Raw genomic sequence first — 13,190 nt, 5'->3', positions numbered from 1 at the left:
ACTTAGAGAAAAGGCAAAAGTTGGCATCTTTGTCTACTTCCTTAGAGGCAAACCGTTCAGTCTTTCACCATTGATAAGACGTAAACAGTTGCCTTTTTGCTTATGTTGCTTAATATTCTGAGACAATTTCCTTCTCTTACTAGCTTGTTCAGTGTTTTTATCATAAGAATATTGAATTTTTTACTTCATTAATATGGTGTTTAATACTAATTGATTTTTGTATGTTGAAACATCCTCGCAGACCTGGAATAAACCCCATTTGGTAATGGTATGTAATCCTTTCAACATGTGGTTAAATTCTATTTGCTAGGTTTTTGAATCAGTATTCATCAGGGATATTGATCTGTAGTTTTTCTCTTGTAGTATCTTTGCGTGGCTTCAGTATCAGGATAACTCCAGTCTCATAGAATGGGTATAGAAATGTTCCTATTTTTCCAATTTTGGGGGGAGAGTTTGAGGAAGATTTTTGTTAATTTTTCTTTAAGTATTTGGTAGAATTCAGCAGCAAAGCTGTCTGGCCTTGGGCTTTTCATTGTTGGGATGTTTTTGATTACTGATTCAATATCCTTATTGGTTATGGATCTGTTCAAATTTTCAGTTTCTTCATGGTTCAGTATTTTTAGGTTGTATGTTTTTAGGACTTTATCATGTTATTTTATCTATTAGCATACAGTTGTTCTAGTATAATTTTTATATTGAAGTGTAGTTGATTAAGAATATTATTTTAGTTTCTGATGTATAACTTATTGATCTAATATTTTATAGGTTGTATTCCACTTAAAGTTATTACAAAATATATTTCCCTGTGCTCTACAATATATCCTTGTTCTTTATTTATTGTGCACAGGGTAGTTTAATCTCATACCCATATCTCATCTATCCCCTCCCTTCTTCTCCTAACTTATAACCATTAGCTTGTTCTTTATATCTGTAAGTCTGTGTCTCTTTCAAAATATTCATTTGTTTTACTTTTTAAATTCCATGTATAAGTGCTAAATACAGTATTTGTCTCTCCTCTGTCTTATCTCATAAACATAATACTCTTTAGGTCCATCCATGTTTTGCCAATGGCAAAATTTCATACTTTTCATGACTAATATTCCACTCTGTGTGTGTGTCTGTATGTGTGTGTCTGTCTGTCTGTCTCTGTGTGTACACCATATTATGTTAAATGGTGTGTACACCATTTTATCAATTTATCTGTTGATGGAGACTTCATTTACTTTCATACTTTGGCTATTGTAAGTAATGTTGCTATGAGTATTATGGCACATGTATATTTTCAAATTACTGCATTCATTTTCTTTGGATATATATCCAGGAGTGGAACTATTGGATATGGAAGATCTATTTTTAGGTTTTTGAGGAACCTCCATACTGTTCCTCTTAGTGACTGCACCCTTTTATAGTCCTATCAAGACTGTGTTCCCTTTTCTCCACATTCTCACCAACACTTGTTTTCTGTGGACATTTTGACAAGTGTAACATGATATCTCATTGTGAGTTTCATTGGCATTCCTTTGATGATTAGCAACATTGAGCGTTTTTTCACGTGCATGCTGGCCATCTGTACATCTTCTTTGGAAAAAATGTCTATTCAGGTCTTTTACCCATTTTTGATTGGGTTCTTTGCTTTTTTAATATTAAATTATATGAGCTATTTATAAATTTTTATATTAATTGTTAATCATATCATTCACAAATGATATATTTGCAAAGAAATTATATAATGGAAGGAAATCATATATTTCTTTTCATTCAGTAGGTTGCCTTTTGCTTTGTCTATGGTTTCCTTGCTGTGCAAAATATTTTGAGTTTAATTACCTTCCATTTGTTTATTTTTGCTTCTGTTTCTTTTGCCTTAGGAGACAGATCCAAAAAATATTGCTTCTGTTTATGTCAAAGAATATTTTATTTTCTCTTTTAGGTTGTTTAGTTTTAGGTCTTACATTTAGCTCTTTAATCCATGTTGAGTTTATATTTGTATTAAAGTGTGAGGACATGTTTTAATTTCATTCTTTTATGTGAAGCGATCCAGTATTACCAGCACAACTTATTGAAAAGACTGTCTTTTCTTCATTGTATATTCTTGCCTCTTTTGTCACAGATTAATGGCCATTATTGTGTAGGTTTATATCTGAGTTCTCTATTCCGTTCCATTGATCTGCGTCTGGTATTAGGTTAGACATTCTTGCCTTCTTTTGGTTATTATTTGCATGGAGTATTTTCCCTTTCCCCTTTCCTTTCCCTTTTAACTTTTGTGTTTCTTTAGATCTAATGTGAGTCACTTGTGGACAACCTATAGTTGGACATTTGAAAAATATCCACCTCTCCCAGTCTTTACACACTGGCTCTATGAAGGAAAAGGCCTTCACTCATCAACCTGACATAAATGCTTAGAGTTTTTTCAGGCCTTTTTAAGCATGTCTATTTCCTGGTCCTCTGGGCTTTTCCCATCCAATATTCCAGTTTACATGGCTGCTATTAAATGTCTTATATTTCCTCAGAGTCTCATCTCTGCTTCTTCTTAGGGTCTTAGATGCTCTCTTGTATTTCTCTGCGCATAATTTCTTGCCGCAGTCGCTCACAGATTTGTAACCTTCCTACAGTTTTTAGATGCCATTGGTACCTGCCATTGCTTTCAGTGGGCTCCAACCTGATATCGAAACCATGCCACCATTTCCACCATAGCTCCTTATTAGGCAAAACAGAAACCAGTCACTTAGGAAGACAAAGACAGCCCAGAACAATGCAAACAAGTTTGACTTTTTCCCCCATTGCCTGGGAGGAAACGGGAATTGCACAGCTTCCTCCTAACTTTTTTAAAGTGTAGCCTTTTCTTTGTTAAACATGCTTGGCTACTACAAATCCATAAGTGGTTTCTAGAGTTCCCACAAAGCTACTTTGGTCAGTGTTTGTTATTAATTTTGTGTTTCCACAAGTGAACCTGGGCCTAGAGCTTCCTAGTCTGCTCCTTGCTGTTGGCACTCCTCGGCACTGACATTTTTAAGAGGTTATTAATGACCTACTGTAGTTAATCCACTTCCTTTTATCACCTTTAAAAATTCCACATCTTCAAGCATAAGTACTGACCTCTTTGATTTGGTTAATAGACAATGACATAGCAACAGAGATCATATGACTTATCCATTACTAGCAAATTTAGTGACTACAGCTTATTAAATCACAGTGTTTTGAATGCTTATTGTGCTTGATGGTTCAGCTGTACACAATATTTTGTAGATTGTTATACTTCCAGTGTCTGAAAGGTGTCATACCTATTATTGATGCTCAAAAGTGATGATGTCGTCTTAATGACACATCGAGCCTATTTATCCATGACCTAAGCCATGAGCCAACTGTTTATAAAAGCTGAACTTCAACACTTAGTGAAGGAAAAACTACAGATCTTCTGAAGATAACCTATGTTTCCTGGATACTTTAGGCCCTTGGAAGTATATAAAGTTTTTATCTTTTAAATCATCAGTTGTAGCTCAGAAAGTTAGAAGTTGAGATTTATCCAATTTCCACCCATCAGGAATATGCATCCTCCATTATCCCAGGGTGCTACTTTTGGAGGAAATATCCCAGATAACTCTATTTGCTTGAGATTAATTACTTCTTCTCTATCTTTTCAAATATACCATATATTCAAGTATGTTTCAGTACATATTCACATACTGCTTTGTAGTTGCTTTCCAGTTTTCTGACTCTTTAGCCTCCTTGAATAAATTATATAATAATCATTCTTACTCCACATCTCGTTATTCAAGAAGTAACTGCAATTCTTTCCTACACTGTTATCACAAATATCCTTTAACTAGTATCAGCCCCTTTCAGGTCTCATCTCCTCATAAATTATTAGTTTCATTGTACACAGACACTGCTTGCTTTTATCACCATTCCACTTTAAAACCCCAAATTTCCTACTGGATAATGGTCACACTCCTTCATGGCCATCCTTAGTTTAGCCTCATACTACACTTCCACATTTATTTTCCCGTCTGCATCATGCTTCCTGTGACTGCACTTGTTTTCAGACCTGGACATATGCTGTTCTTTTTTCCTTGAATGCTCACCCCAGTCATCTACCAAATTTACTCATTATACATTTCATTCATGCAGCATGTATTTAATTTTTGTTTTCTCATTTGTAAATCATATCACGTGTATTAATCCTTCCCCAACTGCTTCAGTCCCCAATGTGTTCGGACTTCTTTTGTCTTTTTCAGCAGTCATTTCTTTATCTTCTTCATTTGGCACATTAGGTACAATTTCTTGGCATATTTACTTATCTTTTTTCTGCCTATATCCTATATTGTCAGCTAGATTGTACGTTTCTCAAAGCCAGGAAACAAACAGTAAAGCTTGTCTATTGTTATAGTGCTCTCAGCTGTATTTATATTTAATTATGTACCTGAACACTTATATTTTCCTTGATCACAAGAGAAACGATGGGCAGTGTTGATGTTTACTCAATAAGCTTTGGTAAAACAAACAGAATCAATGACTTTTTTCCAGAAATCACACCCGTAAAACATTGCTCACTCTCCTGTATTAAAACATTTAATTCACATTTAAGGGCAAAGTCAATGGCATTGTCTAGATGCTCCTCTGATGCCTGCTGACTATTTTTCAGGATTTGCCAAGAAGTTTTTGAATTTTAAAAGTTTCTTGGCTAGTGTGAAGAATACTTCTTTCAACCCATTAAATCATAGAATGCATAAACCAAGAGTTATGCCATGCTCAAGTGTTAACAAGAAATGTTGCCAGTAAGCTCAACTTAGGACCTGGCTCAGAGAATGCATTCCATAAATAGTTGTGAATCAATATCAATGGTTTCCTTTCTCAGCATTTACACAAATTAAAGGAGCAGGGCAGTTGAAATAGTGGTTTACTGATTTAGTGCTAAAAACCACTGTACAGCTATTGTGGTGGATCCTCCATCAATAGATCATTCTCAGCCTGGGTGGTATTTTCATCACCTCATGGAGATGAGTAGTGATTTGAACAGAACCATCTTTAAATAGGGCTCTCCTTGTGGCACAGACAGTTAATCTGCCTGCAATGCAGGAGACCCAGGTTCAAACCCTGGGTCAAGAAGATCACTTGGAGAAGGGAATGGCCACCTGTTCCATTAGTCTTACCTGGAGAATTCTATGGGCAGAGGAGCCTGTCCATAGGAACATTTTGGACTAAGTGTTTCTTCTTCCACAACTCTTCATATCTTTGGGACTTTGTATCTAAGCTGATACAAAGCATAGATGTCCTTGTCTCCCAATATGTTACTACATTGCTAAGAAATAAGACGTTTTATGAGAAGTCTTCTAGAGACATACTATAACTTGCTAACCTGTAGAGATCACTCAAATGGGAGGAATTTCAAGAACTCAGATGAATATGTTTTTTCCCCTCACTCCTCGAGGCATAGCTGAAAGACTACACCCCACTCTTTCTTAGTAGTGAAATAGAGGCCTTCTTTCTGTAGTTGAGATAAAAATATTTTGAAATGAATAAAATATTTTAAAATTAATGGACCTCTCTATAATTTTTTTCTTGATTCAATTTCTTCTGAGAACACATTAAGTTTCATAAGTTAAGCCCAGGGCTAAACATGGCCCAGAAAATTCTAACACATGATTTTCTCATTAGATTCACTTTGAAAGTGAATAAAAACCACATGGAAAAACACACAGAAAAATAAATTCCTGGACTATAAAGATGATCCAGAGTTTTCTTTACATGTCACTTACCTACTCTTACCCCCAATTTCTAAAAACACAAAGTATTTTTAATCAGTTTTCAAGAAGATGCTCTAATTGTCTATAAGCATGCATTCAAAGGAGGAAAACATTCTTCAGGTGTCAAGATTAAATGTGTTTATTTCGAGTTAGTGGATACAATGGTATATTAGATACCAGCACTCCAAGCTACACCTATGTATTTGCCTCTAAACCTTCACACGTTGTCAGTTTCCATTCCTTTAACATTCCATCACTGGGCCTCCTATTTCTAGCAAAGTCATAGTTCAGTTTTTTTTTTTTTTTTTAAAGTAAGAGCAAGATGATCACCACATTGTGCTTCCAGTGCCCCCAGAAGGATTATAATTCTTTTAAACAAAGGTTTATTGTTTTCAGTAAAGGGGGAAATTGATAACAAGAGCACTAGTAATGGCACGACTAGAAGAGAAAGAACAGAATACAGATTAAAAGAAACATTTTAGGCTGGATGAGTTTGTTTCTCCTTAGTAAAAACTCCACATAATATCATGGACATGATGTCAAAGTTAAATTGTTCAATTTGTGGGCCACACACTTAAGCGTATTGGCTAGTACATTTTTGCACTTAAACAGAAGCAATACAAGCTTTATGTTCTACCATTACACTTCCAGTTTGTCACTTATTAATATACCTGCCAACCTAATGATTCTTGCATGCATTAGAGTTTGCTTTTGTAGAGTTAATTTTATTTTCCCCATCCCTCCCACTCCCATAAACACTGCAATGTGAACTCTGCCCAATTTTATGAGAATGTTGCAAAGGACAGCTCTGTGCCACCTCGGGACAGGAATTTCCCGTCCCCTCCTCAGGCTAGAGACGGATCAGTGGTATTGATCACATCTCATCTTACATGCAAACAGACACTGTTCCTTATTTTCCCCATGCCAGAGGCATACGAGTCAGCAGGTATGCATACAAAAATGGAATTAAAAAGGAAAAAAAAAAAAAGAAAGAAAGAAAGAAAAAGCTTTCTTGTTAAAGCCTATCGTCCTAGAAGGAATCCATTGCTTTGAATTCACTTAAAGCCTGTACAGGCGAAATGTGTTTCTTCTGAGAACCTCGTCTCACTCTTGTCTGGAATTCTTCAGGCTTTTCTCTCTTCACAAGGGGCTTCTTCTCTGGTGCCTTCATCTTCCAGGACACAACAGGTGAGTTGACAGCTGCTGTCCCATAGACCTTCTGGTATTTCGTTGAGGCCACATAAGATGCTTTCACCGTGAGGACAACAGCATTCATCAGGTTTTTAGCTGCCTGGATGAGTGACGTGGCACTGTCCAGCTGAAGTAGAAGAATGAGATAAAAATGGGTTAGTCAAGGCCCAGCATTCAGAAGATGGAGGTGCAACTTCACATTTAAAACAAAGTTGTGTCTGTGCCGGTATCCAGTATTTCCATAAAGGAGCAAACTATTACATGACAAGGTGAATAGGTTAAAAAACAGTCACCTGTCTTCTATTCTTAACCCCAACATAAGGAGGAGGAAAAAAAGAGAATATTTGATGATACACAGTTTTATATAATCTCAATACCACTAAAGACAAAACTTTTTTTTAATCACGTAAGAATTCCAACATAAGAGAAATTTTCCAAAGTGGAACACCTAATGTTATTACATTAGGCTGACTGGTAATGACGACAATTACTAAAATGTTTGAAAAGCATTTGGCAGGCACTGAAGAATAAAAAGTTATAAGGGTTTTCCATCTCAGTTTTATGGTCCTCCCAGTGAAAACATCTATTTATAAATAATTTCTCCACCCTGACCTCTGGATTGATACGGATGCAGGCAGCTAGGCAGAAGAACATATCCATGGATACACTGACTTTTTAATTAGGTGTCTGATACTCTACAGTATCTGTCTGACTATTCCCAGGTCTTAAATGTACCTCATATAAAAATATCAACAATTGTGTTAGGTGTATTTAGGTCAGAGAGCATTCAATAAGACCCCCTATTCATGTGCTAAATGAAATATTGTTTTCTTAAGAAGTGCCAAATGCTATTTTAAGAACTTTGTTTCCCCACTCAACTCTCACAACAATGCTGTGATGTAGGTATTACTGTCATTGCCATCATATGGTGAGAGATCTAGTGCATGCAGAGGTCCAGTAATTTTCACAAGTTTACTCAGCTTAAGTGATAAGGTCCTTCAAGACTGTACAGTTACTGTACCATACTGACACCCTATTAGGTAGGATGACTTTAAAATTGTTAAGACAAGTCACAGCTTAGAGCAGCATTGGTGTGCAAATTCATATCCAGACTCTAAGGCCAAGGATTTTTCAAGTTACCTCTTTTCTGCTTTTCATCAGTTAGGCAGCATGTTACATACTCCATACTAGACCATTCAATATCTGTTTCAAACTCCAGGACAACAAAAGCTGGAAAAGTTCAAAACTGCATTTCCCAGACTCCCATTCAGTCAGGATTGTATGTGTCACCTAGTGACGGGAAAGAATTAACAGCTGGACTACAAATATTACTCCAGCCTCAGGGATGCCTGAATGTAATCTGTTCATCAAACTTATAGTATCAATTCAGGAAAGGTATCCCATTGCAGCTAAATGAGAAATTCAAGGCTGTTGCTAAGGAATGTGCTCCTAGATGCTGAGGCTGTTCATTGTATAACTTGTAATCAATGACTGTAGCTACATTAGAGAATGGGAATGAGGCATACGGCCTTCTGGGTGTGAGGAATTAACAGTGTTTATGCCCAGTGACCCCAAACACTGTGACTCCCCATGTGATATGACCTGCATTCACTTAACTTGTCATTTCTTGTGAACCAAGTGAGTCTCAAGTAGTGACTGGGGACATCAGATGTTATATCTAAGGGCTCTATTATGTTATCCTGGCTGTTATCTCTTCTACATCCTTTATTAAAGCTAAATAAACATTCTGAGCTTAAAAAATTCTATGAGAAATGAACTCAGTTCTACCACAAAAAGCTTATAAAATCAGATCATTGGAGAAAACAACAGAAGGAGTTTTTTAAGTATGAATTTCTTACAATGCCATAAAATTAAGGCTTCACCATACACACACACACTCATACACACAGACATAAGTTAAACGTCAGTATTACATTGACTCCACAATAATATAGAGAAGCAGAGATTTGTGGATTAGAGCCATGACTCAAGGAATATATAATTGACTGCTTTGCAAATTAAATCAACCAAATGGATAGAGTAATTACTTACACTACCAATTCTATTACACTGTATAAGATGTCCATATACCAAAATAACTGTTTAGCCAATAATGTTTACTTTATACAGCATAAATTTTAAAGTCAGCTAAGGAAAAGAAAACTCTAGATTATTCACATTAATAGAAGGGAAGCCAAGCACAGATTAGTGCAGTGATGTTCTAAGTATGGTCTCTGAACCAGCAGTATCAGCATCACCTGGCAACCTTTTCAAAATGCAATCTCTCAGGCCAATCCCAAAATTTCTGAATCGAAAACTGGTAATCCAGGAGATTCTGATTCATGCCAAAGGTTGAGAACCTCTGGATTAATGAAACCCAAAGACTATCTCAAGGCTTGTTTCATCCAACGATTTCAGACTTTCACCATCCACAAGTTTTGTAACATCACAGCTCGTTAACTGATTGAATTTCACTTTTTCATCTTTCCAATGATACTTTCAGGTAGGAATACAAATAATGAAGAAAAGAGATAAGATAGCAAAATGCTGGGACAATTAGGAGTTCAGTCACAGTTTCTTTAGCGCTAGATACAATACCCCTCAGCCAATTGACAATTCCCTGTAAAAGTCTGTCAGGTTTCAAAAATGAGCAATATTCATTTACAAAATTAGTTGCTTCTATTGTGGGCTATGAGTGAAGAGAGGGTAGAATGATATTAATATATCAGGGACAGTTGTCTTGATTTGCTTTGGAGCAAGAGAATTAGTAGAAGTAGAATAGGACAAAGTATGTCTATTGTATTTTAAATTGTCCCTGGAAAAGCAAGTCTTGGGAGAACTGAGTAAGTCCAAAGAGAAGAATTACAAGTAATCTGGAGATTTTTACCACAGATTCCATTTTCAGATAGATGGTGTCTAATTCTGCTGCAAAAATATGATAGCCTCTTTCTTCTTCAGAACCCCTTTGTTCTCCCAGCCTGACGCACGAATCCTGTGAATAAACCTAACACATTGGTTGAGAGTGAGATGATTCTGAATGATTAAGCCAATGACTTTGTTCAAACCACCTGGTAGGGCAGGTATTAAACTTATGGCAAGGCAAAATGAGGAGGTGAGATCCAGCTAAGCCTGAGCAAATACATTCAGAGGTAGTAAGGCCAATCCAAAATCAATGCAAAATTTGACTGTTTCTTAAAAATTGAATTCTCTAAGGGTACATTTTACCATTTGCCCTTTACCCACTGTAATGATTTAGATCATTTTCAGCACCATCATAATTTGTTTTAGTTAAAAATGGGTTTCCTTTACACTTGTCCAAAATACCACTGAGACCTGGTTTCCAAGTGGCGCATTTTGTTAAAAATGCACTTTCTAAAGAAAATACCTTAAAAATCATAAAGCTACATTTGAAGATGATATTTAAATAGAAGGTTTAGCAAAACTTATTTCACATAACTGCATCCTATTTCGTGATGTATACTGTAACTAGGGCATTTTCAAACAAAACATGTTAATGAATATGTGAAAATGAAGTTCTCATAATAATAACCAACATTGATTGAATGTTTACAAGGTGCTTGGCATTGCTTTAGTCCTTTTAGTTAATTTGCATGACTCAAGAGTCAAAGGAGAAGGCAATGGCAACCCACTCCAGTACTCTTGCCTGGAAAATCCCACGGACGGAGGAGCCTGGTAGGCTGCAGTCCATGGGGTCACTAGGAGTCGGACACATCTGAGCGACTTCATTTTCACTTTCCACTTTCATGCATTGGAGAAGGAAATGGCAACCCACTTCAGCATTCTTGCCTGGAGAATCCCAGGGACGGGGGAGCCTGGTGGGCTGCCGTCTATGGGGTCGCACAGAGCTGGACACGACTGAAGCAACTTAGCAGCAGCAGCAGCAGCAGAGTCAAAAATCCTTGAAATAGAAACCTCTACACCACCTTTTACAGATGAAGAAAGGCAAACTTAGGGAGGTGAGGTAAGGTAACTTGTCCCTGTTCAGTTCAGTTCAGTCTCTCAGTCGTGTCCAACTCTTTGCGACCGCATGAACCACAGCACGCCAGGCCTCCCTGTCCATCACCAACTCCTGGAGTTCACCCAAACTCACTTCCATTAAGTCGGTGATGCCATCCAACCATCTCATCCTCTGTCATCCCTTTCTCCTCCTGCCCTCAATCTTTCCCAGCATCAGGGTCTTTTCAAATGAGATAGCTCTTCGCATCAGGTGGCCAAAGTACTGGAGTTCCAGCCTCAGCATCAGTCCTTCCAATGAAAACCCAGGACTGATCTCCTTTAGGATGGGCTGGTTGGATCTCCTTGCAGTCCAAGGGACTCTCAAGAGTCTTCTCCACATCACAGTTCAAAATCATCAATTCTTCGGCACTCAGCTTTCTTTATAGTGCAACTCTCACATCCATACACGACTACTGGAAAAACCATAGTCTTGACTAGACAGACCTTTGTTGGCAAAGTAATGTCTCTGCTTTTTAATATGCTGTCTAGGTCGGTCATAACTTTCCTTCCAAGGAGTAAGCGTCTTTTCATTCCATGGCTGCAATCACCATCTGCAGTGATTTTGGAGCTCAAAAAAATAAAGTCAGCCACTGTTTCCACTGTTTCCCCATCTATTTGCCATGAAGTGATGGGACCGGATGCCATGAATTGGCAAAGTAAGAATTAGGACCCCATACTATCCATTTCTCACCAAAGCCCAACAGCTGAACCACTATACTGAGCTACTTCTCTTAAGCCTCATTCAGTCTCTGGGGTCTTGTTTTTCAGTCACAACCTATCATTCAAAATGAACAAATCTCAATTATTAACTCTGTCTGGGTATCTGATGGGCTTCCCAGGTGGCTCAGTGGTAAAGAATCTACGTGCCAATGCAGGAGATGCAAGAGATGTGGGTTCAATTCCTGGGTCTGGAAGATCCCCTGGAGCAGGAAATGGCAACCCACTCTAGTATTATTGCCTGGAAAGTTCCATGGACAGAGGAGTCTGGTGAGCAACAGTCCATGGGGTCACAAAAGAGTCAGACATGACTGATCACACACAAACAGGCAATCTTATAAACATCATGACTGAGTCTATTAAGAGCTTCTATCTCCTGATCTGTGATTTTTGGTCTTATCCTCAGAACCTGCATTCTTTCTAACTCTATCTCTGGGTGCTGGATGTGCTGCGTGCATACATGCTAAGTCGCTTCAGTCCTATCTGTCTCTTTAAGACCCTATAGACTGTAGTCCGCCAGGCTCCTCTGTGCATGGGATTCTCCAGGCAAGAATACTGGAGCGTGTTGCTATGCCCTCCTCCAGGGGATCTTCCTGACCCAGGGATGGAACCCACATCTCTTGCATGGAACCCGCATCTCTCTTTACCTCTGAGTCACTGGGGAAGTCTTCGGGTGTGCTACTGCCCAGTAATCCTTCCTGGCCCTTTGGCTGTTCTCCTGGCTTGGATTCACCATAGTGGCAGCAATGCCTGGGGTCTGAGCCCTGCAGATTTGTCTTGTACTTGCTCAGTTTCTCTGAAGCACATTCAATCTACGGCAGTAATGACTGGCTGTACACTCAGGTGGGGCTCAGCTACTCTGATGTGTGTTATAAGCCTTTAACTGGGCTGGCCTTCCTAGCTTAATAATTCTCAAAGGTACCGGAGTCATTCCTCAAGCTGGCCTGCATATTCACTGACTAGACTCACCCACAGAAAGATAATTGTGTATTTTCCTGCTCAAAGGCCTTTCTACTTCTTTGAGTATGCACATGCCCATGTGTACTCTCTCATGTTGGATTCCTTGCAACCCCATGGACTGTAGCTCACCAGGCTCCTCTGTCCATGGGATTCTCCAGGCAAGAATATTGGAGTGGGTTGCCATTTGCGCCTCTAGGGGATCTTCCTGACCCAGGGATTGAACCTGCATCTCCTGTGTTTCCTGCATTGTAGGTAGATTCTTTACCACTTGAGCCATCGGGGAAGTCCTAAAATTCCTCTATCAAGTCTAAGACAAGTGGCTACTTAATTAAAAAAAAAAAATAGCTTACGTTTAACAAATGTGACCCTGAGTCATTCTCTGGACTAGCTTCTCAAGGTTCCCTTCTCTCACCCAATCTCATCACGATAGAGGAAATACTATTGTGTTCAACTGGGACTTAGAAGGGCCATACAGCTTGTCCTGTATCGTGATGGTAGTAAGTGGTAAAGCCAAGATTCAATCCCAGAAAGCCTAACTTCAGAGTCCATGCTCCATACATCGCT

The 13,190-nt window shown here is 38.3% G+C and overlaps 1 protein-coding gene across 5 annotated transcripts in view; it reads right to left on the bottom strand.

Annotated features, from left to right (window-relative positions):
* Positions 1-5,864: 5,864 nt before the first annotated feature.
* The window catches only part of CTNNA2 (catenin alpha 2), a 1,323,879-nt gene continuing 1,316,553 nt past the window's right edge, over positions 5,865-13,190 (bottom strand). For 3 of the 5 annotated variants that reach the window (XM_043917730.1, XM_043917732.1, XM_043917733.1), the window contains one exon: positions 5,865-7,059. In XM_043917730.1, coding sequence (XP_043773665.1) covers positions 6,772-7,059 — 288 coding nt within the window. In that variant the 3' untranslated portion in view covers positions 5,865-6,771. Of the gene's footprint in view, positions 7,060-9,819; positions 9,937-13,190 lie in introns of all 5 variants that reach the window. The other 2 variants (XM_043917729.1, XM_043917731.1) reach the window with 1 other exon arrangement.

Source organism: Cervus elaphus, chromosome 11, assembly GCF_910594005.1.
Source record: "Cervus elaphus chromosome 11, mCerEla1.1, whole genome shotgun sequence".
Taxonomy (NCBI): domain Eukaryota; kingdom Metazoa; phylum Chordata; class Mammalia; order Artiodactyla; family Cervidae; genus Cervus; species Cervus elaphus.
Note: the sequence above shows the minus strand (reverse complement) of the source record. Positions and strands in the feature narration are given on the sequence as shown.